This window comes from Epithele typhae (genome assembly GCF_022376455.1).
Source record: "Epithele typhae strain CBS 203.58 chromosome Unknown BXZ73scaffold_138, whole genome shotgun sequence".
Classification (NCBI taxonomy): domain Eukaryota; kingdom Fungi; phylum Basidiomycota; class Agaricomycetes; order Polyporales; family Epitheliaceae; genus Epithele; species Epithele typhae.
This window is the reverse complement of record NW_025954329.1, coordinates 1,696-25,334: the sequence shown is the minus strand read 5'-3', so window position 1 is coordinate 25,334 and position 23,639 is coordinate 1,696. Positions and strand designations below refer to the sequence as shown.

The 23,639-nt window shown below is 61.1% G+C and overlaps 5 protein-coding genes and 1 non-coding gene across 6 annotated transcripts; 2 read left to right on the top strand and 4 right to left on the bottom strand.

The window, feature by feature from the left end:
- Positions 1 to 2,403: 2,403 nt before the first annotated feature.
- Positions 2,404 to 7,757, top strand: BXZ73DRAFT_82833 (uncharacterized protein; the record flags this gene model as incomplete). The annotated part of the gene is made up of 9 exons (XM_048023792.1): positions 2,404 to 2,407; positions 2,466 to 2,556; positions 2,758 to 2,774; positions 2,874 to 3,145; positions 3,411 to 3,574; positions 3,667 to 4,352; positions 4,878 to 5,731; positions 5,798 to 6,133; positions 6,189 to 7,757. 9 exons carry the CDS (start codon positions 2,404 to 2,406, stop codon positions 7,755 to 7,757), a joined length of 3,993 nt encoding a protein of 1,330 aa, XP_047871389.1.
- Positions 7,758 to 8,873: 1,116 nt separating this feature from the next.
- BXZ73DRAFT_108054 (OPT oligopeptide transporter) lies at positions 8,874 to 11,906 on the bottom strand (the record flags this gene model as incomplete). Its single annotated transcript, XM_048017055.1, has 10 exons — positions 8,874 to 9,094; positions 9,223 to 9,818; positions 9,868 to 9,931; positions 9,982 to 10,068; positions 10,127 to 10,907; positions 10,955 to 11,041; positions 11,091 to 11,252; positions 11,302 to 11,471; positions 11,662 to 11,754; positions 11,816 to 11,906. The coding sequence occupies 10 exons, from the start codon at positions 11,904 to 11,906 to the stop codon at positions 8,874 to 8,876; spliced, it is 2,352 nt and encodes a 783-aa protein (XP_047871388.1).
- A 1,248-nt stretch (positions 11,907 to 13,154) lies between these two features.
- BXZ73DRAFT_t208 lies at positions 13,155 to 13,253 on the bottom strand. The gene has a single exon. It is a non-coding gene; the product is annotated as a tRNA-Lys (tRNA).
- A 163-nt stretch (positions 13,254 to 13,416) lies between these two features.
- BXZ73DRAFT_82831 (uncharacterized protein) lies at positions 13,417 to 16,193 on the top strand (the record flags this gene model as incomplete). The annotated part of the gene is made up of 3 exons (XM_048023791.1): positions 13,417 to 13,666; positions 13,716 to 15,732; positions 15,782 to 16,193. 3 exons carry the CDS (start codon positions 13,417 to 13,419, stop codon positions 16,191 to 16,193), a joined length of 2,679 nt encoding a protein of 892 aa, XP_047871387.1.
- Positions 16,194 to 18,198: 2,005 nt separating this feature from the next.
- BXZ73DRAFT_57128 (Six-hairpin glycosidase-like protein) lies at positions 18,199 to 20,101 on the bottom strand (the record flags this gene model as incomplete). The annotated part of the gene is made up of 6 exons (XM_048021543.1): positions 18,199 to 18,457; positions 18,527 to 18,747; positions 18,806 to 18,945; positions 18,994 to 19,184; positions 19,468 to 19,839; positions 19,971 to 20,101. The coding sequence occupies 6 exons, from the start codon at positions 20,099 to 20,101 to the stop codon at positions 18,199 to 18,201; spliced, it is 1,314 nt and encodes a 437-aa protein (XP_047871386.1).
- Positions 20,102 to 20,913: 812 nt separating this feature from the next.
- BXZ73DRAFT_57139 (ferredoxin/adrenodoxin reductase) lies at positions 20,914 to 22,422 on the bottom strand (the record flags this gene model as incomplete). Its single annotated transcript, XM_048021544.1, has 2 exons — positions 20,914 to 22,185; positions 22,234 to 22,422. 2 exons carry the CDS (start codon positions 22,420 to 22,422, stop codon positions 20,914 to 20,916), a joined length of 1,461 nt encoding a protein of 486 aa, XP_047871385.1.
- Positions 22,423 to 23,639: the final 1,217 nt, after the last annotated feature.

Genomic DNA, 23,639 nt, shown 5'->3' with positions numbered 1-23,639 from the left:
CATAGTATGCTGCTCAGCTGGGTGCGCACGATGGCCTAGGCCCGGGCCGCCCTGGCCTGGTGAGGCGGCGAGGCGGCCGCGGGGATGATACTCAGCTGGTCTCGAGCTTGCAGCATTCTAATCTCGTGCAACCATCGCCGCACGCGCGCTGTGGCGAGTCTGCGATCGAAGCGCGTGCGGATCAACGACGTACTTCGTGCGCACTTGAGGGGGCCGTATCTTGGTGACCGAGTCTATATATTGAACTGCGCTTCTGTGTTCAGTCCTGTGAATCGCCGTTGGTTATCGCGCGTGAACGCCGAGCGCAGCGCCCACCACTCACGACGACCGGGAACTTGGGCGAGCCTGTTAGTCTGATACCTCCGATCAGTACTCGGCGGTCGATCGGAACGACGCGTGTGTACGGCACGAGCACCGGGCCCAGGCCAAGTCTGTGTGTACAAGAAGGTGAGGCTCTGGGCACTCGGGCGGACGAAGGCTTCGCTCGCCCGAACGACGCACCGTTCGTCTGTGGCGGAGAGATGGAGCCTACGGCATCGGCACCTCGGCACCAGCACCATGTAACAAGCAGTGCGGGGAGCTCGGATGTACGACCCGAACGCCCAGCACTACCCGCCCAGTGCGCATGTCCTCAGTTAGCAGTGGGGACGCGAGGTAAGGATGGGGAAACGCAGTCGCCGCTGCGCTGGTCGGAGCCCACGACAACGTCACCGGCAGCGGGAGCAGACGGCGGTGTCTGCTCGCGCTCCAGGGCCCCACGGCATCCTTGCAAGGGCCGCGCTCGCGCCCACACGTCTTTCTCGAACGCGCAGACGGACGCTTTGTAGGGCGCTCGCTGTTTCTCGCGGTTCATCGCCCCCTAGTGCGCGCGTGCACGCAGAGCGTCACGGAGGAGCTTCTGTGCGCGGCACGCGCCCGCGAGGCCGATCGATAAGACAGGACATGAGAACCAACGCACGGACGACGATGGCGCGACGGTGAACAATCGCTATGGGTCCCTCGCGGATTTAGCCTCGGGACTTCGCCTCGATCCTTGTCCGCTGCGGTGGCCGAATGCTGTGGGCGTCGTACACGGAGGTTTGAACGAACGTACCTCGTCCTGCACCGTGTTGGCCGCGCTTTGGAAACAGGGTACTTGGTCACGGGCGGTGCTCGTACGAGTAGATCGTTCGATGGAAGTCGAATGGCTTGGATATAGCGGAGTTTGAACATGTCGATGGAGTCGGCGACTTGCAACCACCGAGCCTCAAGCTCAAGATTACGGGACGGCTTCGGATACCGCATCCTAGCAGTATCCCTACATGGGAGTTGAGAAAGCTGGCAACGGGTGACCTTGCGTCCTAGTGCGGGGTTTAGCCAATACTTTTGAGTGAGAAGTCGAGAAGACTTACATGTACGTGTACATGCAGTGCGACACCGTGGTGATCATGGGAGTCGATATCGGTCGACAGCGCATATTTTGGATGCGGCTGGAAGGAAAGATATGTAGACCTAGGCAGTAAAAAACGATTGCATCCGTCCATATCGACTACCAGAACGAGGTGAACAGAAAAGCTTAACTATGGTGACCTCTACTGAATGTTCTTCGTGGTGAACCTGCCTTGATCGCCGCACAGGTCAACGGCACAGAACTCAGCTGCGCCATCGGTCCATCGCGCAGGCTCACCTTCAACCTCAACTCTATTCGACCGGACCCTAGATTTAGCCAGTGGTCTTCTCAAGAGGAGAGCAGGGCCGAGGCAGGAACGGGGGTGGCCTCTGGGGTGTTGCGCTATTTTCGCCATTTGTCTCCGGCTACCTTCTCGGAACTCGGCCCTCTGCAAATAGTATGAGCGCTGGCCCGTACCCATCAGAGGCGCGCTGGAGGACAGCGTGTAGGTCAAGCCGCACGCACCTCAAAAGGGCGGGCAAAGCAGAGACAAGCTCGGACTGAAACGCCGCGCAAATTGCCAGCACTGAATTGAAGCTCGCGTCCGGGGGTCACAGGGAAAAAGCGGCAGTGGCATGTGTATAAAAACAACAAAGGTCAACTTCAACTACGCATAGCATAAGAACAGTCTTGACCCGCCATTAATTCACTTACCGTTCAACGACTGGAGTGGTTCAACGAGTGGTATGTAAGCGAGCAAATCAAAGCTAAGCGCTGCGTGCCAAGCCTGCTCGGAGAAATGCGGGAAGGGCAGTGGCGGTTCCCACGCCAGAATATTACATACCCGGAATGATCGTCCGCGTTTGGAAGCGGGCTGTGTCCACCGAAGTCGCCGAGACTTGAACGCCGAGAACATAATCCGCGTGCTCAGGCTGCGCTCAGCATTACGCACCCTGTCCTCGTACTACCACCACCCTATCGACCCTCCTCCCCCTCCTCACCAGCACATCTACTCAGCTTTTCTGCACGTGCCCATGAGTGCGTTCTCATTCTCTGCACCGGCGAGAACGACGTCACTGATCGCGGTACGGCGCAGGCGTCCAATTTGGAGGATACACGGCTGTTTTTGCGGCGATCCTCGCCTTCTCGTCACTCCCAGGAGCACATGCGTACTGTTACTTCGATCGGTGAGTGTTTCCCCGAGCCTGGTATTGTGTTCGTGCTACCTGGTGGGGAGGGGCATCCAAACACGTGGGGATATAAGGGGCATGTGCGTATAACGCGTTGAAGTTGAGATGAATGCGGATGTGTGTTTGCAGATTATCCCGTTTGCTCCCACTGGTCTCATGTGGCTTCGTATGAGACTGACATACCCATGCTTGTTCTAGATTCGGAGTAGAGCATTGTACGTTGTCCACGGGAGTCCGCATTGGGCTCGCTGTCGCCGGAAGTACGTACCCTACTTCCCTTTCGAGCCCCCCTCGCCTGACTGCTTCAATCGTAGTCGTTGCCTTGGTTGTGTTTCTGATCGCATTCCGCCTCATGCGAGCAAGGGCTTCGCGCCGCCGTAACCTCGCTTATGTGAACACTTCGGCGGTGTCTGGCGCAGTGCCCCCAGCAGGCTACCCCACAGGCGCGCCAGGGTACTATCCCTACCAAGGGGGACCCGCACCGAACGATGGCTATGCGCCGCAGTACCCCATGCCCACTTACACCGTGTGTCCGAAATCATCGCAGTCGCCCCCGAGTTCCTACTATGCGCAGTACAGCCCCCCAGTGGGTCCGCCGCCTGGAGACCTGCACAACTACGCTCCGCCGGCTGGCCCACCGCCGGGACATCTTCCCCAGTACGAAGCGCCTGCCGGCCCTCCCCCTGCAACGGACCAGAAGCGGGGGTAGCGTAACGGCTCATTGTTCACGACCAGAGACTATGTGCTTGTATTGGAGGATGGAAGCGATCTTACTGTATCATAATATCTGCCACTACGTAGTCACGAGAATCGTCTGAGATCTTACGACTCCATTCATGCTGTGTGTCAAGGTAGGCATTGAAGGCGTACGAGGGGTCGCGTGCGGACGTGAGGATGGCACGGAACTCGACGGGGCAAAGGTGGCCACTGTCTTTGTGCGGGAGCGGGACGGAGGACGGAAGGCGGGCGTTTGCGGCGTTGACGACGGGGCGAGGCCCAGAATCCCCGCCGCCGCGTGGGTCGCCTAACTCATCAATTGCCTCCCACCACCACAACCTCGACGAGCTCGAGCCCCTCCTCCTCCCCCCTCCTTCCTTTCATGCCGAGCATCTTCTCGCGCGCGCGGACCACCTCGACCCCGAACAAGAAGACGGCCTTCGACCTCGGCGCGGGCGCGCACGACGAATTCGGGCGCATCCCCAGCCGCGGGTCCGGCCGCCCCGACCAGAGCCTCACCGCCAACCGCAAAGGCTCGAAAAAGGACGGCGGTGGCGGGCGGACCACGCCCCGCCCCGGCGTACGCCCGCCCGACGACGACCCGACGGTCGACTACGGCCCCCCGGACGGCAGCTTCCTCCCGCTCGTGCTCGATCGGCCGCGCTACGAGACCGACGACGACTCCCCCTTCGCCGCCCCCACGCACGACTATGGCTACCTCTCGTTCGAGCGGCACGTCGTGCTCGGGCTCGAGGAGATCGCCCGGCTGGTCGACGTCGTCGGGGAGGAGCTGGGCACCCGCGGGCTCACCGTCCCCTTCATCTTCTCGTCCCTCGCCCTCGACGTCTCCGCGACGTCCGTGAAGAGGCTGGTTCAAGTCTTCCTCAAGACGTGCAGCAAGCCGTCGGGAGAGGCGGAGAGGCAGTGGCGGGAGGAGGCGCGTTTGGCGGGCCCGCCCGAACTCGGAATGACCCTCCGATGGGGCCTAGCGCGAGTCGTGCGGTGGACGAACGGGCAGGAAGTGCGTGGGCTCGTCTCGTACGACATGTATCTCCAGTGGCGAGATTCCGAAGCCGGTGAGTGCATGCGTTGCTCTGTGCGTTGGCTCCGGGGCGACGTGGGCTTGGAAACGCGCCGCAGAGTTTCACCTCCTGCGTGTGCCGCCCAGTGCACTGTTGGTGCTGGATGTTGGTGCGAGACGGAGGTTGTAATTCGTGGCAATTTTCCGGGGCATGGGTGGTTCTCGCTATGCCCAAGCCACTGGGGACCGCTGCGGCTGTGGGAGAGCCGGTCATCGCCAGCTTCCATCACCAGCCAGGCACGATGGGAGAGCTTTCGCTCTCTTCCTTGCCTGTTTGTCATGCGACAATGCGCATAGCTCGGGGATTGTGGATTGCGGAAGTGCTTGGACCATTTGCACCCACTATATGCGCACAGGATTAGGCTGGGTGGTGCTGTTGGGGTCTAGATACCCCGTGCAGTATTAGGATATTCTCGCGTCTAGTCGGCGGAAGCATAAGGGGATGAAAAATGTCTTGCTTGCTTGGTGGAAGTGGGGTCGCTGGTATATGTTCAGCGGAACTGATCAGTCCTCGTTACAGCCATGAACTACCCTGGCATGCACTTCTCAGCATTCTTGGACCGTCTCGAGCCTCAACTGCAATTTCTCTTGGTCGGCCTTTTTACACTGCTCAGCCGTTTCATCGCCCACTCGGCGTCATCGGGACACACCCCTCCGACCTTGTCTCCACTATTTGGGCCATTACTGTTCGGGCTGGGACCGTCTACGCTCAACTTCCACCATGCATATCTTCACTATCTCCGCGCCGCAATAGCGACCGAACATCTTATCCTTGCATTCATTCGCTGGCAGGACGCCAAAGCCAGCTCGTCGAGTCCTGGGAGCGTACCCACTCGCCTCAAGGCCTGGATCCAGGGCTATCCTTCAATGCTTCCCCTAATCGGCAAGAACGAGCGTCCAGAACCACGGCGCGGCGCACGCACGGTCCGCGTCATGAGCGTGCGTCGTAACGTGCGAATGTATTCCCCCGACCTCGTCAAGACCACCGCATCATGGGCGTACCGGCCGAAGAACGCGACTTCCAGTGCAGGCGAGATGGCTTTCGCTGGCTCACGAGAGTGGGACCGCATTTCTCCCCCGACCCTCAAGCTGCCCCCACGATACTCGGACTCGTACAAGAAGCGCATGGTTCTCGGGTCCAACTTCCATCCAGACACCGGCGCAGCGGCCTCTTCTGGGTCATTGCCCCCTTCCCTGTCGTCGTCAGTCTCATCCGCTTCCTCCGTCACGTCGACACTGTTCGACGACAAAGAAGGCGAGGAGCGGTTCCGGAGTTTGACCGACCTAAAGTGGGGAGAGTTCGAGGCGATGGGTTTCGGGACGCAGACGGACGAGAAGAAGCTGCAGTTTGATCTCACCGAGGGTGCACGCGCGGTACGCCTCTTCCCCTCTTTCTTTCTTGTCTGTGCTGAAGCCCCAACCATCTTGCGACCATGGTAGGCCCGAGCCGCGAAGCGTGCGACGCTCAACTGGCAGGACTTCTCGTCGGCGGGGTTTTCGCGCTCGGACGCCCACCTCAGCGCCACCCTTCAATTCAGCGCCCCGGTCGCCAACACCATACAATCCTGGCCGGTTAACCAGGCGGAAATGCACCGCAAGCTCAAGAAGACGCAGAAGGCGTTGCCTGCGTTCGGGTGGGATACAGAGCCGGTCATTGGGAGTGAAGAGGTCATCGAGGAGGCGTTCGTGGACGTGTTCTGCGATCTCATCTATGGAGGAGGGTGGATGGACGACGAGCGGAGGGTGGAGACGGACAGAGAGTGCAATTGGGCATTGGTGAGTTCCGTGCAACATCACCTGAGCGCACAAGCCTCTTATATGCGCTGTGAAGGTCGAGTTCAAGGCTCTTCCGGTACAACGAACAACTGTGTCAGGGACTGCGGATCCGCGGACGGCCACCACACTCATTCTCTTCGAGGAGTTTGTGCCCTTCGAATACCGGCAACAACTCGTCGCCTCGGCCGGCGGCGCGCGTCGAAGACTACCCTCACTCTTTTCTTCCACCAACAAGTCCAAGCAATGGAAGCCCGCCGCCACTCTCAACGGCCGTCCGTACGTTCTCGGCGCAGTCCCACATACTCCCAGCTACCGCGAAGCTGAATTCGAGGGCCTGTTGCGCTCTAACGGTAGTTCGACCAAGGTCATCACCCTTAAGCGGGAGAAGCCAACGGGCGTCGCAGCCGTGACTCCTCCACTTCCTGTTAAGGAGGCTCATACCGGACCTCCTCTCGTCAAGGTGACTAGCCCGTTGTCGAGGGCTATGAATACCCTCCGTAGCGACTCACCCGTCTCCCCCAAGGATGAGAACGGCTCGCCGCAGCCCAAGAAAGGATCTCGTCTCCGACTGCCGGGTCTCCCCTCCTCCCCCGCACCACCGAAACGCGCCGGTCTCACACCGACGGAATACGAGCAGGTCGACTTCGATACGCGCATCGCGAGCTTCGAGGAAGAAGGTTCCAACAAGCGCAGTCGACGGCGATCGAAGGACGACGCATGGGTAGACATCCTCGTCGCGACGAACAGCCGGCGTATAGGAGGCCAGGATGCGGAGATGCGTCACGCGGCCCTCAAAGGCGGCCGGTCTGACCCTGAGCTCGCCAGCCAGGAGCTTTCCGAGGTCCTCGCAGGGGTTCGTGGACGACGCTTCTCGGACGACGAAGACGAGGGGATGGAGCCCGTGGCAGACCCTCACGGGGACACGGACACGCTGCAAGACTCGATGCTCGAGCGCGAAGACTCTGACTCAGTGCGGTACGGTCGCGCGGACGACGACGCGGAGGTCAAGCCCCGGAGGCGAGTTGGCTACTTCGACCTCCACCCAGAGCGTCGTCCGCCAACTCTCACCGACGACCCTCGCGATCAAATATCAAGACCGTCGTACGAGAGCGACACCTCCACGGAGAATCCGTACGCCGCAGGAACGGTGCAAACACGTGCCCACCTCAATGTGGACGACTCCGAGTCGAGCTACCGCCAGTCGACGGCGTCTGATTACGAGCCTGAACCCAAGGTCGTTCCTGAGCCGCCCAAGCCCGCTCCCAAAGAAGCCAAGCCCCTCCGCGCCCTCCCTGACCCCCATGGTCAACCGGAGGCGCCTGAGCCTCCTACGAAGGGTTCGAGCAAGACCGCGACGCTCATCGAGATGTATCGTGAGCGTGAGCGTCAGAACAGCAGCTCTCCGATCCCCTCCTCGCGCCTCCCAGTCCGGCAGGCGTCGCTGACGGCGTCAAACGGCAAGACCTCCCCCCATCCCTCCCCCACCCCTGCCGTGGTAGACATCCCGGAGATCGAGTCGACGGACGACAAGGTGAGCGTCGAAGATATTGAGATCGATCTTCCCACCCGCTACGTTCATGGCGCTCCCCTTCACAACGTCCTGGAGGAGGAGGAGGAAGAGTAGCTTCGTCGCTCGCTCGCCCGCCCTTCCGCCCTTTTGCGTTCACGCCCTTCGCCCGAGACGCTCCCTTGAACGTGCTCCCTTGAACGTTCGCCAGCCCTACCCCTTTTGTCTCGCTCGCGTCGGTCGTCTCTGAAATATCATATCGTATTTAGCACCGGTGAACACCCCGGCTACTACCGCCCCTCGCACCTTCCCGTGACTCGTACATGTACGTTCCCTTCAGCATCGTCATCACACACATCACACACAGGACCCCGTGCCTCTGCTTACCGTCTTCTCACTGCTATTCACGGGTCTCACTGTCTTGGATGCGCGCCTCACGGGAAAAGCGAGGCGCGGCTTGCTACTGCTACACCATCGTACATATTCACCGCATTCCTTTCAGAAGATACCACAGGCTGCTCCGGCTGCCCTTCACTTTACTTTACCACACGCTCTCGTCCGTACTCCGTACCCAGCACCAGCGATTCTTCTGACACTCAAACCCTCCCGTGAGGGCGTCCGCCCCCCCGGCACCCTCCGCTCTCTCTGAAACCTCTCCGTATGTTCTCCGCACCCCGCCTTCCGTCACCTATGTTGTGCTATCTCTCTCTTCCAATCTATGTCGAGCGTGCTCGTAACACGGACGTTATGATCAGTCTGCAGGATCTCCACGGCCAGGCGTCCCCCGTGCCGCGCCGCGGCCGCCATTCGGTCGTCGTCGTCGTTTTTGTTGTCGATGTTTATTCAAGTTTAATTTTTGCGCTATGTAACAAACGGTACAACTAGTGTCGTCCGCCGTCGGAGGCGCCGGGGAAAACCAACGGGTGCGCCTCTATACAAGCGACCGAAGTCCGTATGTATCAGCCCATGGACCTCGGTCCGGGTATAGCGGACAGCGGGGAGAGATAAGGTAGTGGTGGTAGGATGGGGGTCGGTAATTATGTTACAAGCGTCTGGACATTGATAACGAGAGCGTACAAAGCGAAGCATAGGCCCAATAATGGAGGCGATAATCGAGAGAGAGGGAGCACACCTACAAGTACAACAACTACGGCCACGACGCGATGCGACGAAACAAAATAAGAACGAGTCAATCCCCGCATGACCGTACGTCGCCGGGACCGCGCGTGACCGCTACCAGCTCGAGGGCCCGAAGGTTGCGCCGGGCGCGACGGCGGTGAGCGGGACGCCGCTCCCTACGGGCCCGTAGTCGGCGGTATTGGTCATGACGGTGTTGCCCCACCAGGAGCCGATGGTGCTCGTGCCGAGCGTGCCGTGCGCGGGGTACTGAAGGCAGAAGTAGACGACGAGTATGGAGATCGCGACGCCAGCATCGAGCCCGGCGGAGAGGATGTCTGTCGAGGTGCGGCGTTAGCGATGAAGATCTCCCTGAGAAGTGAGAAGAGGGAGGCGAAGGAGGAGATATTGGGGCGACGAGAGGAGAGGAGAGGAGAGAAAAGAGAAGGAGAAAGCGGACACGCACAGTTGTACTTGGTCCACCATGAGAAGTGGCGGCGGCGAATGAAGAAGTTGAAGACGAAGCCGACGATCGTCCAGGGCACGTAGTTCACCGCGGACGCGGGCGGAATGTAGGACGTGCCGTTGAAGATGACGGGGAAGTTGACATAGCGCAGGAAGGAGTGCGGCCACCACAAACTCGCCGTGTACGCCGCGACAGGGCAGAGGGCGCCGATGAGGAAGAAGTACGTGAGCGAATGGTAGATCTGCCCCGGCGAGAATTGCCGTTGCGGTCCGATCACACCCCAGACGATCGAAGCGGTCCCGAAGACTTCGGTGGAGGGGCAGATGAAACCGTCCGGCTGTCGAGGATGGCACATGTCCGGGATGTTGCTGAACATCCAGGACTGGACGCCGAGCTGCACGGTGCCGGCGACAACGGCGGCGACCACCTGGGAGAAGAACATCGCGCGCGGTGGGATCTTCATGTAGTGCCCCAACTTGAAGTCGGACGTGAACTGCAACGCCTGGGCCATGGTGTTGTAGCCCCATGTCTTAAAGAGCATCATCGCGATCGGCTTGCCGGGGAGCGCGTAGCCAACAATGAGCTCGGTGATCACGCTGTGAGCGGATTAGTATAGTGTAGGATCGCGGTTACTCCCGTGCGTACTTCAGTCCGATCTGCTGGTTCGTAATGGCCTGGATCATGCCGACCGGGATGGTGTAAATAAACGCTAGGAAGGTGTCAGTATCTGTGACCGGAAATATGCCGTAGGTTGCTCACAGATCATCAACGCTAGTACGAGAGCCCAGACGGGCATCTGCGTCTCTTGCACCTCGATCACGATGACACCGAAGATGAACATCAAAACTGGGAGGGAGAGAAGTAGGTGAGTGCTTGGTCGCTGGAGTGGAGAAAAAGAGTGTACCAAAGATTCCAGAGTACCACCAGTCGGGAACCTGCGGGTACCGTGACATGAGCCGGGCATGAATGTCGGGCTGCTCCGAGAGAGAGCGACGGCTCTGGATCCAGATCTGCTTGCGGAAGTAGACGATGGTGTGGACGATGGTCGCGGCGATGGCAGCGAACGAGAGCCCGTAAGACATCGCGAACGTCATGGAGAGGAAGAGGGGCGAGTACGCTTTGTACTTGTCTATGTCGAGGGTGTGATCGGGGGTGAGGATCCGGGTAACGTCATACGTCCCGCCCGTGTTGTCGTAGCTCGAGCGTGTCGACATCGGGATAAACGCCGCGTACCACGTGTTGGTGTAGTACAGGATCGGACAGAGCAGCCAGAAGAAGAGAACGAAGCCGACGGCGACGTTCGCGGACGCCCACCACGGTGTCGCGAGCGGCGAGCCGATGTACGCGATTTGCGACCAGTCCAGGGTAACGGCGGACATTCCGAGGCCGGTGTAGTATCCGAACAGCTGGTTGACGACGACGTTCTTGGGCGCGATCCAGCATACCCAGTTGAAGTAGCTGAGCGCTTGGAAGAGGTACCCCGGAAAAAAGTACCAGAGGAAAGAGGCGGCGAACGAGTAAAGGAAGAACCACTCGCGCGTGATGCCGCCACGGCTCCCAATACCGGCGTACTGCTGGGAGTGGAGGGTGTTGAAGAGCGCGCATGTGACGAGGTTCGCTGGCCAGATCATGGACGGGGGCGCGACGAGGAACCGTCGGGCGACGCCTCCGATGGAGAAGCCGATCTGGGCATGTCAGGTAACAGTGTTTCTGACGACGACAGTGTACTCACAAGTTGCGTGGAAGTGACGAGCATCCACTGATATCCGAAGCTGTACACCTCGCCATAGAATACACGCTGCACCGCGACGATATCTGTCTGCGTCGAGGGTCAGACAGGTGCAAAGACCGTGCAAGTAAGCACGTACCGCGTATGCAGAAACGTAACCGACGTTGGCCATTATCGTAATCAAGACGTGTTCTTTCATCGAAAATGGCCCGGGGTTCAATGAGACACCAAATATCCGGTATCCGGGAACGATGTAGGCCCATAATCTACCCAGTGGGTATGAGAGCAGCTGCGCGGTGATCTGAGGCGGGGTGAGCAGGCTGGTTTGGCCATAGGCAAGTGGCACATACTCCAGTGACTACAATCGACGGATATCGGAAGAAGAGGAACTGGTTGATACCCGGCAGGATTATCGCCCACACCAGACCAATGACCCAAGCGCGCAGCGTGGAGACGGGCATGTCCGGGTCGTCCGTGTTCGCGACAGCAGAGCGTACCTCTGGATATGGTGAATCGTCGTCTGCGTCATCGTAACGATTAGCCTGGCACTAACATTCGATCGAGCAAAGGCGAAATGTGGACCGTTAGGCGCTCCCACAAAGAATACTGCGCAATCGCAGCATCTTGATGCCGAGCTGCGGGTGCATGGTTCCCCCGCACATCTACCCGCTACGCCAAGCTCTCCGGAAACACCGAAAGAGAAGACGTACCAAGCGATACCACATCTGAGTCTATGTTCGGGTCGTCCCAATCATCATAGTCCGGGTCGGGCACTACATAGTGCTGTTCGTGATCGTGCAGGGCTGCAGATCGGAATCGAACAGATGAGCGACATTCAGGAGGCAATGGATGTAACGTGCGCACCGTGCAGCTTCTCAACTTCAACCGAGAGCTTTTCGTGCAACGACGCGGGTGACCTCGGCATATCGTGGGCGTGGTAGATGTGTGCCGGCATGATGGGGGCGAGGGTCTGAAAGGGAGGGGGCGAAAGGGGTCAGTGCCTTGTCCTGTACATAACGCAATCTGGGTTCAAGACGAGCGTCGCGGACAAGAAGATGGGGTGTCAGTCGCGGGAGCAATCTGCCCACCGCCGCGCCGCGCCGTGCGATGGGCTGACCGGCCGCGCTATCTGCGCGCGACGGGGCGTGTGAGCGCAGGAGGAAATGCCAGCGCGCGGATGGGTGCGCCATATGCTCTGCGCCACCACGCAAACTTCCGCGCCCAGCCCGCCATGGATGGAACATGGAACAAGGACGGGCCCGTCCCCGGGGCAGGCTGCAGGAGTGCAAGGAGGAAAGCACGACGAGGACCGCCTGGGCGCGCGCAGGGCTTCGCGCCCGACGGTCCAGACGCCAGGCGAAGACGAAGATAGCGGGAGTGGCGACGCGAGCTCGCGTTCTGTGCCTGCTGGAGCGCGTCGCACGATGACGCCGTCCGTTGCAGCCGGACAGCCCCGTCGGTGGACTGGGCACTCCTGCTCCCACCGGAGATGTGGATGATGGGCGGTGGAGCGCCACCAACCCCGCGGGAGCTGGGCAGCGGCCTGGGCTGATCAAGCGGCACGCGCGCTTGCAACGTCCTCGGGTTGCTGCGCTCGCCCCGCCGTCGTGGCTGACCGTGAATGTCGAGAGTCCACGGGAGGTGCAGCAGGGTACCCAACCAGACGAGCGCGGGACGCATATAGGGAGGTCTCTTGCGGAATGTACCGTATCCCCGCAGCAGAAAAGTCGAACTCACCTCGAGGTAGGACGAGCCCACGCGCGTATGTGGAGAATCTCCGGCCTGGAGGCTTGAGGGCCCCTCCATGGGACCTGAAGCAAGCGTTGCCGTCGTGCGCGCGGAGGGTGTCGCAGTGGGAGAGGGAGAGCGTCGGAGGGGAGCGGGTGAGCGGTTCGTGCCCCGGGCTATTTACCGATGATGGGTTCTAGCTCTCAGGCACGCCAGCCTTCTGTCAAACGCTTATCGCCCTGGGCCTGGTGAGGCTGACCAGCCCCAACGCCAGCCGCGCCGTCCTGAAACGTAGCTAGCCACGCGACTACTTACTTATACTTGCCCGCGTTTCAGCATAAACTTCAGGCTGTTGTCGCATAAAAGTTACGAGACCATAGGTTCAAGTTGCAAGTATCGAGCAAGTATCACATGTCAAGGTGTGGTTTCCACCAAGCGTAACACAGTGAGTATAAATCCAAAAAAAGCTTCCATTAGCCCACCGCGAGGGTCGAACTCGCAGCCTTCAGATACACCCGATAGTTCAAATGTTCAGATAAGAGTCTGACGCTCTATCCGATTGAGCTAGGCGGGCATGCCCATCAATACTTATATAACTATTCTATGGCGAACCCATTCGCACACGGCGTGAGAATATTGGACGCATCTGCTCCCGCCGTCTCACAAAATGGCGGAGCTCGCCACCCTTCTCTCTCTCCATCCTACGCTACACTACAACTCTTGCACTCGCGGTCCCCATGCCTGTCTCACTTCACGCATATATTGGGGATCCTCCTCCCTCCGTTCTCAGAAAACGCAAACGCCGCAATGTTTCTCCCGTGGTCCCCGATCCAGATCCCCCGTTGACCCCTCAGCGGGGAGACGTGTTCGACGCGCCCAAGGCCCGCTCGGCGCATACATACAAGACGTACTCGTACAAACGCGCGAGGAGCCAGCGAGAGGAAGAGGTGGTGCCCGACAGCGACGAAGGAGGCGACGCCCATGACAGTGAGTATTGATTGTTATAAACCTCACCCATCGGCTCATCTGTGTGCAGTTGCACGTGTGTCTCCTTCAGAATGGGAGGAGGAGGACAGTCCGACGAAGAAGGCAGCCGAACGCAGGATAGTCTCTGCAGCTGAGCCCACCGACAACGACCCGCCACCCCACCAAACGCGGCGTAAGTCATTCTCTAGTGTTTACGTCGAAATTCCGTTTGCACCGCGTCCATCGTCCACACGCAAGCCATCCGCCACACTCGCTGCAAGCGCCTCGTCCATCCGAGGCCAATCCCGGCGAACAAACGACGCCACGCTCCCAACGCCCTCCACAACTTCTCAAGGCACCGTACCCGCACCCGCACCGACGAACCCATCCACCGTGTTGATGAACGCGCTCAATTCCGCGTACGCTCACCAGACCCCCTCTCCATCACACAATGCACTCTCCTCCAGTGCCGGTCCCCTGCCCAGACGCCGCGGACGCGGGTCTTCAGCTATGCAGCCCGTGGTGTCACACAGGGACGTCGCCGCGTCGACGTCCGCGCGCGGGCGCTCATCCGTCCGGGTAGCCTCCACGACGCAAGGACGCAAGCGGTCCCCTTCTCGTACGTCATGCTCGCGCACTAGACGCGACCACGGCGAGGAAGAACCGGCACAGAACAAAGACGAGCGACTCGAGGCGCCACCTAAACGGCCCCGCGGCCGTCCACGCAAGAATCCTCCCCCCGAGCCCGCTCTGCCCTCCGCGTCTGCCTCCCGCGCCGCCAGCCGCATGCGCTCAAAGTCCCGCACGGGCTCGCGCGCGGCCCCACACATCAGCTCAGAGCTATCGCAGCACTTGCCGCACTACCAGTCCGTCGACATCGGCCCCCTCGCAGACGCGCTCGAGCGGCAAGCTGCCGCGGAAGCGGCTCTGAACGTGTACGCCACGAGTGCGCCCCCGGGACCGGTTCCGACGGTGAGGCGGCGTGGTAGGCCCCCAGGGAGCAAAAACAGGGCAACGCTGGAGCGCGAGGCGCAGGAGCGGTTGCGGTCGCAATCGGCGGGGCCATTGAGGCGGGACGCGAACGCGAACCCCAACGCGCCGCCGGTGAAGCGTCGCGGGCGGCCCCCAAGCTCAAAAAGTCGCAGCACGCTGGAGCGCGAGGCCGTGATGGGCGGGAGTGCGAGCACACTGCCGAAGCGGCCCAGGGGTCGGCCACGGAAGGACGCGGTGTGGCCACCGCCTCAGGCTTCAACGTCGCAGGCGTCAGTGTCTGCGTTCGGCGCGACGTACGACTACACGGAGCCACTGCGGGACCCGGACGAGGACGAGGACGATATCATCGACGTCGTGGGTGTCAGCGACGAGGAAGCCGACATCCCCCGCGGACGCACTGCGAGCCGTGGGCGTGGGCGTGGGCGCGGCCGCGGCCGCGGTCGTGGGGGCGGGACTCGCGCAAGCACTTCTCGCGCCCGTACCCCATCTGCGACTGCGTCGGCGAGCAAGGTCAGGAGTAAGAGCCGAACCGGTGCCGGATCCCAGAGTCGCGCTGGGTCAGCGTCCACTTCTCAACCCCCAAAGCCCCGACCCCGCCCTCGGAGTAAAGCTCCCAAAGAAGTTCCACTGACCCCTCGCACAGCTATGGCACGGGCGGCTGCAGCGGCCCCGCGCGAGCACTACCTCGATGCGGCAACGCTGTCCTGGAAGCGGCGCGAGGACCGAATCGCGGAAAGCGAGCGGGCTCCGCAGGGGCTGGGCCGAATGCGGCGGCGGCGGCACACGGTACGCGTGGCGGATGAGGACGGCGAGGACGAAGAAGTGGAGTTCCAGACGAAGGAGGCCGCGTTCGCCGCCCTGCGTGCCGCGCTCGTCGCGCGCCCGGGTGGAACCATCATCGAGAAACCTGCGCAATCGACATCGGGTTCAAGTTCTGGATCCCAGCAGGAGGCGCTGGACGAGAGCCAGCTGCCGGTCATCATGGGCAAGACGGTATTCCGCGGCATGTGGATGGTGGTCGGGAAGAAGGTCGACGACGCGGTCCTGATGCAGACGCTACACGACATCGCGCTGTGCGTCGACGTCGCGGTCGAGTGAGTGCTTTCTTCATTTCTCATCGCTTGGGGCTGACGATGGTGCCAGCCTCGACAACATGCAGCTCGACCCGTCGAACACGCCGCGCCGCGCCGCGGTCTCCGTGCCCTGCGCGTGCCTCACGCTCGCCCCCGCTGCCAGTGCGGCCGCGCAGGAGGTGTCCGCCGCGGGCCCGAGCGGGGAGGCGGAACGGCTCGCGCCGATCGCGGACCCGGAGACGGGGAGCACGATCGCAGAGCCGCTGTTCGCGCCGCGGCCGCTCTCGCTGCCCCCCACCGAGACACTGGGCATGTCCGCGCCGGCCTCGTCGAGCGGTGCGAACGCGAATGCGGACGGCGCGGACGAGCACGAGCGTGTGTGCGCGGGGGAGATGACGGTGACGATCACCGAACAGATGCCACCGCCCGAATTTAGAGAGAGTGCGAAGGCACTACAAATATCGGTTTCTGTCGTGCACTAGTCGGTACTGGGGTAAGTTACGTCGTTGGTTCGCGTCTTGTACTCTTGTCTATCGTGCCGTGCTTGCTTGTATCCCATTTATCGCCCGTGAGGGCGGAGCCCTCTGGTAGGCTGTACGTACAGTTATCTATCCAGACGAGGAAGGCTGGCGCATACGGGAGAATTTCGTGACGACCCTCAGAGGTCTGGATGGGTGTAAGCTAAGTTAGGGTGTGTGTGCACATGTCAGTATCAAGCCCTGTTTTGAAGATATTTATGGAGCCTTGCTCCTGATTATGTGCCTTGTAGTTTCATTTGGTTTGTGATCAACGTATTGTGAACAAGCGTTGCCGCGCTTCTCGTGGCTCCCGTGTCGAAAGGTAGGGTGGAATCTGCGCCAGGCCCGCTCGCGTACGCTCGAGCTCGCGCTCACGCAGCTCGCGGTGCGCGCCCCGCGTCTCCTCTGCAGGCGTGAACTGCGGGTCCTTTGGAACGCCACCGCCCCGCGCACGCATCCATGAGCAGTTGCGGCGGAGGCACGGTGGCGCGCGTCGGGGCCACGCGCCGAACGCGAGCCAGGGCGCGCGAGAGCGATTAGCGCCAATATTAGAATTGCCAGGAAAGCAAAAACAATACCGCCGCGCCCCTCGACGGGTCAAAACCTCACCCAAAGCACTCGCGACCATCGCCGCTCCGCTCCTGAACGCCTCTTTGTCTGTCTCGTCTGTGCCCGACCTTCGATGTGCTCTGTCAACGAACGCCCACAGGAGTCAGCAGCACCCAGCAAGAGATCGGCCGTCCCAGCTTCTCTCTCTCTCGTTCACCCTCCAACCTCTCTATGAGCCTCCCGCGCGCCCGGTACGCACTATATGCCGTTCTCTCCTCGCCGTTCCCCCGCGCAACAGCGCCGATTCCCCTGCGCAACAGCGCCGATTCCCCTGCGCAACAGCGCCGATTCCCCTGCGCATCAGCGCCGATTCCCTTGCGCATCAGCGCTGATTTCTACACAACTGTCCCGGACGCTCTCAAGACTCTGTATCGGCAGCTCCACGGGTGAGCTTCATCCTATCCCTACGCGATTATCGCCGTCGTGCTGTTTCCCTGAGCATCAGCGCCGACTTCGTCTTCGCGAGTTGTCCTACTCTATGGTCCTTCGTGTCGTTTCCCTGCGCTTCAGCGCCGATGTCTTGACTATTGTCCTGCTCCTTCAGAGCCTTCCTACTTCTCACTCACTTTCTCTCCCTCCCGTCCTCTGCCCCCATCTCGTCTGGTGTGTAGGTGCTCCTATTCCCATTCCCCTGCACCCCTATGATTGGTGACTCGCGACATGAGCACCCCTAGAAGTGGTGACTCGTGCGCATGACGTCACGGGACATCGGTAGGCTGGCGGCGTGGATCGGAGACAAGGCTGCTATGGCATTGATGGCAGACCTTCTGATTCATACTTTCCATATATGCGGTGGCTGATCACTGCTTCAATAGTTTCGTGACTTACGTGTATGCTATATTAGACATGTGCTCATGCGGCCACTCGTCGGACGACGCGGCGTCTACAGGACAGTGCGGGAGTCGGCGTGCTGCCGTGCTTATCTAAGTAGCGTTCCGGGATCACCTCCGGTAGAGGAGGTGATTGAACTGCCCTCTCTCTCTCTCTCTCTCTCTCTCTCTCTCTCTCTCTCTCTCTCTCTCTCTCTCTCTCTCTCACCGATCCGCCACTAATACGTTGTTCATGTGACTACATACTTTTGGGTGTGCCGAGCGCCCTGTGGATTACTTACGAGGAAAGTGCTTGTACAAATAGAGTGTCCGTCCTATGCAGCTCGTAAACATCTCGCATTATAGTAAAAATAGCAGGGTAAACGAGTGTGAGCAGACAACAATGTAGATCGTCCAATCGGCGCCCACAAACATCCACAGCGTAGTGCAATACAAACGAGCACACTCGACCGCCGAAAAGAGCCGAAAATGGATAAAAGAAGCGCAGTAAAATCCCCGCACGTCACGCCCTTAACCACCGGCCGACGCCTTCAGTGAATGAGCCCGACCGCCATCGCGAGCACGACGGCAGCGACAGCAGCGAGCGCAGGCGCACGGCGCGCAGTAGCTGCGTTAGCCCCGGGCGAGCCTGCGGCGACCCAATCGCGGTAGGCGGAGTGGAGCTCGACGACGAACGCCTGGCCTTCGGGCGACTGGGAGCCCTCGTCGCCGAAGCTGTTCGGGTTCACGACAGGCGTGAGCCACATGTCGCCGTCAAAGTGCGCGAGCGACGACGGGGGAGCAGTGGTGCTTGGGTGTGCTGCGGAGGCGCTGGATGTCTTACTGGACGCTGCTAAAGAGGACGGCGAGGAGGGGGACGAGGACGAGGACGAGGACGAGGACGAGGAAGCAGAAGATGAAGACGAGCCACTGGATGGCCCAAAGAGCGCGGTGCGGCTCTTCTCCGCGTTGGGCAGGTGCGTGTGCACGCCCGCCATGAGCGCGAGGCGATACACGGAGGCGGCGAGGAGGGTTGTGCCCGACGCGTCCGCGAAGGAGTTGTTGGCGTCGACGTAGTTGTTGAACAGCGCGCTGGACGGCTGCGCGCGTGCGTCAGCCCTAATGCACTACGCTCTGCCGTGAACAAGAGATACGTACGAGGTGAGCGTACATCGCGTCGTGGATCTCCGAGACCCAGCTGACAAGAGAGCTCTGCTGAGCGGTGAAGTCCTTGGCGTACGACGAACGTTGGATTGTCCCGAGCACCCGCAGCATGCCCGCCGCAGCCCATGCGTTCCCTGGAGCAGACTTCAGTATTGTTCGCTATCGAATAGAATGGTACGGACCTGTAGACCAATGCCCTGCGTCGTTGAAGTCCCCAAGGAGGATGTGCTTCCAGAGCCCGCCCGCAGCGTCGTCGCGGAGGTATTGCCGATAAAGCTGGCACTGAACGTACGCTTCCTGGATCAAGGATTCGTTCCGCGAGAGCACGCCGTAATACGCCAGGAACGGCGGGACCATGTACACAAAGTCTGACCTGGGAGGCATCAAGGTCAGCGGGCACTTCTCGGGCTGATCATCAGCCGACGAAAAGCCTCGGAACCGAAAATGTCGGAATCTGAATGGCTGGGCACACACGGTGAGGACGCACCGTCGCGCAGCGGATAGGGCGATGCGGAAGGAACCCAGAGATGAGAACGAGACATGGCTTGCGCACGGGCGGCCAGGGCAACCCGCGCGATGCACGTCCGGCGCGCGGCGTCGAAGCAAGAGGAGGGCTCGGGGAGGGCTGAGACGCAAGAGACGCGAAAGACACTCACCAGAGCTGCACCTGGCTCACCCTGTGCGAGATCGCGCCGTCGCTCGTCCGCGGCACCTTCTCGAGCAAGTACTGCAGCTGGTCAGCCGCCGCGCCACCGTAGTCCTCGCCCGTCTGGCCGGTCAGGTTCGCGATCAAGACCGCGACGCCGAGGCTTGCAGGGTCTCCCGCGGCGCCGTCGCCGCTGATGAGCGGCTGCGCGACGGTGCTCGTGTTCGTCAGGTTCGCGACGACGGACTTGGCGATCCCGAGGACGTCTGAGAGCGAGACCGGGCCGTTGGACGAGGGCGGGACGGCGGCGTTGGCGGTGAGGACGGAGTAGGCGGGCGAGTTGAGTTCAAGGAGGGCCTGGGCGCGCGTGCCGAGCTCCCAGCTGCCGCAGCCAGCGTGGAGCGAGGGCGGACGGACGGACGGGTGGAGCGAGGGCGGACGGGCGGACGGGAAGAGCAGGTGGAAGAATGTCGGCTGACGGTTGGTCGCGCGCGACGAGAGCGAGAGACGCACCTGTGTGTCGCCCCCTCCGCGAGCCGCTGCACGACTCCGTCCACTTGGCTGTCGGAGAGCTTCTGCGCGTGCGCGGCGAGCGGCGACGTCGTGGCGCAGAGCGCGAGCGCGATGGCGCTCACGCGCGCCATCGCGGTTGAGGGGCGGCGCGAGCGGTGGTGGTGGCGGCGGTGGTGGGGCATTCGTGGACGCGCCGCGCAGGAAGAGGGTCAAGGCGAGCAACAAGAAAGACGAAAGGAGTCGTATTGGGCGTGGAGGGGCAGACGAAGGAAAACGAGCACAGGGAGAGTGAGCACCTACATACGAATAAGTATACTACCCAGTGTCTGTCGAGGGCGCTAGGAGCGATGATGTCGGTCGCACGCCGTAGACATGCCGCGGACGGACGGGCCTGGTCTACCATGTGCGCACGCTCAGAATAGGCCACGCGCGACATGCCATGTCTTGCCCTGGCTGAACGTTGAACCTTGCGCAACAGAATGTCTTAGAACGGCGATACAACAGATGCGGCGATGCGCCCAAGCTTCGCGTTGGGCCTGAGGCCTGAGGGCTCCGGCCAGGGGATGCTTGCCATGAATATCTTCGCGCTCCGCAAGGCTTCGCATCGCGCGTCTCTATCTTGGCGGGATCTCGAAGGCGAACGGTTCAACGTTCAAGAACGGCAGAGCCGGAGACATGAAAGCGCACGCGGCACCGCGCCGCGCGAGTCTTGCACAGCATACGTAGGATATGACAAGTGGCGAGCGAAAAAGAACTTAGATGTTCCTTGGAGAACTCTATCTTTCCCTCGGGTTTGGTTTATAATAGAGAGCACGCACCGTCTCTTCGTGAACGGACGGAGGGGAAATGCAGACGAGCGAGGGGAGCACAGAAATGCAGAGCTCGGATTATGTGTTAGTGAGATGCAGAGTGGTGGTAGCTACTTTGTCAACGTGGCTAGGGCCTACGCCCTCGTCCTGGCCAAAAACTCGCGCGCCTCCTGCCAAGACACCATCCGCTCGCGCTCCTTGTCCAATGCTTTCCCCCTGGCGACCTCCTCCGCGTCGATCTTCTCCCAGTCCCCAAACTGCGTCACTTTCCCCGCCTCGACCCCGGCCACGACCTCTGGCGGCACCGCGTCCAAGTCTGCAACCGCGCGCGGGAGCACCTCCACCTCTTCCTCCGCAGCCTCGTCGGCGCCCCCGAACGCGTCGGGGAACTGGTCGCGCAACACCGTCTCCGCCGCGGCGTACGCGTCCATCATCGTCGTCGCGAGCACCCCGCGCGCCCCGTGCGCCGCCCACCCGCTCGCGTACACCCGCCTGACCAGCCGCCCGCCCGCGTCCACGACCCTCGCCCCGCGCGTGCGCACGTGCGCGCCGCCCACGACGCCGTCCGCCCACGGGGCGCCCGGCTCCGCGCGGTGCCCGAGCGCGGTGACGACGAGATCGGTGTGCAGCGCGCTCGTCTCCCCCGTCGGGACCGCGCGATGGCTCGCGTCGAGCGCGGTGTGTGCGAGCGTGAGTAGCGGGCGCGCGGACGGGTTCCCTGGGGCGCGCGGGGCCAGCAGGCCCGTGGGCTGCCGGAAGAAGTCGAGCGCCCAGCTCTTGGGCGCGGACCCGTGCGCGTTGTCCGGGCCCTTGGACAGAAGCTGGAGCAAGCGCGTCTGCTGGCGCGTCGTCGGCACCCCCGGGGGCGGCTGCAGGAGCGCGGCGGGGAGCGGGGCCATCGCGGCGTTGGGCAGGCGGAGCATCTCGCGCAGCTCCTTGGCGGTGAACGCTGCCTGGAGGGGCCCGCGGCGGCCGACGACGGACACGTGTTCCACGGCGGACGCGCGCAGGACGGAGAGGACGGGCTCGGGGACGTCGAAGCGGGCGAGGTGGTCGGGAGGTGTGAGGAGCATGCGCGCGACGTCGAGCGCGACGTTGCCCTGGCCGATGATCGTGACGTGCTTCGTGCGCTCGAGCGGGGGCGGGGCCGCGGGGCGCGACGGGTGCTGGGTGTACCAGTGCACGAGCGAGAGCGCGGGGAGGCAGAAGGGCGAGGGCGGGAGTGCAGGGTGCAGTGTCGGGACGGGCGAGCCAGAGGCAAAGAGGAGGTGAGTATAATGGGACAACAAGGACTCGAGCGGGACGGGGAGGGCGTCCGGGATGAGTGACGCGTCACCGATGTTCACGTTGCCGAAGAAACGGAGACGAGGGTCCCTGGCCGTTGCGTCGAACTTGTGTGTGCAATTCTACGCGTGTGTCAGTGGCGCGAGATACTCAACCATTATTGATCGTACTTTGACTTCAGGATGGTCTGGTGCTACTCCGTAGCGCACGAGGCCGTACGGCGCCCACAGGCGGTCGTACATGTGTATATTGATGGACGACGCCAGCGCACTGGACGGCGGAACCAACGTCAACAGCCTCGATGCCACGTAAAACGCGGACGGCCCCGCACCGACGATGGCAAGCTTCATCGGGGCCATGAGTCCTGCATGCTTCGAAGCAGATATATGAGCGACTTGTCATAGGAGCGGATGGACAGCACAGAGAAGTATTGACTCACCGACAACCACAGCCTCGTGGAGCAATGCGGGATAAAAGGCTGCCTTGTCTCGCTCGGGTTTTCGGGAGACTCTGGACCTGGGTTGTGGATGTTGAATAAGTGGCTCGGCCGAACTGAAAGTCGACCGTCGGGACGCTTAATTTGGGTGCCATTGTTATGTCAGCGGGCTGGTTGTAGGCGCCCACAGGGCCCAGTGCGCCTCCAAATCCTCAAGTCTAGTCCGTCCGAGCCAAAGAAACTAGCTCTGGGATGGTTGTAGATGTGGCGCCGTCGGTATTACCAAGGCCCTGTCAACTCACATTCAGGGGGAGCTTCCGGAGTCCGCTCGAGAGCGCAGACGTGATGACCTTGCCTCAGATGACTCCGACTCCGAACAACTGCGATCCGGCCACACGTCAATTACCGCGGGTACAGTCCAATCATTATCGAAGCCTTCCTCTGTGAACGCAGGCACAGACAAGTACTTTTTTCTGTGCAGTTCTCACGAGCGTTGATACCACATGCATCTCGACGTTAGCGGCTGGACTAGCCTCAGAGGCGGGTCATCTGCGACATGCTGTTGAACATTGGATATCGAACATACGTACATTAGGACAGTTTACGCATCCACATGGACTCTGTGAGAGACTTCCCATATTTCCATATGTCACTTCACTGCCTTGTAGTTCCTTATCTCTTCCATTCCGTTCTTCTACGCTTCTCTCTTTGTTCCCTTGTTCCACTTACGGACTTTCTTTGTCTTGAGCGCACAGCCCGCACAGCCCTGTAACCATCTTCTGTTCGGTCTGACCTCTGCGCCATATATGTCTTCCCATCACTGCTTACGTATGCTACTCCTGGACAGTATATAGGGAGGACTCTGGCTCGCACTGCTCTTCAGTCGTTCTATCACTGACTGAGGAGTAAGTACCTACACTCTTATGCGCTCCTTACACATATGCTTACTGTATCTGTAGTCGCTCCTCTTCGTGTGCTTACAGGTACTACTTATGCCCTCAATATAGTCGTTCTATCACTGACTGAGGATCGCTCCTCTTCGTGTGCTTACAGTCGGTCCCTGCCTTACTCAGAGTTCATCAGGTTATGAGCCCTGCGCTCTAGCTTGCTTACGTTGAGCAACGCGCGCTTCACCTTTCG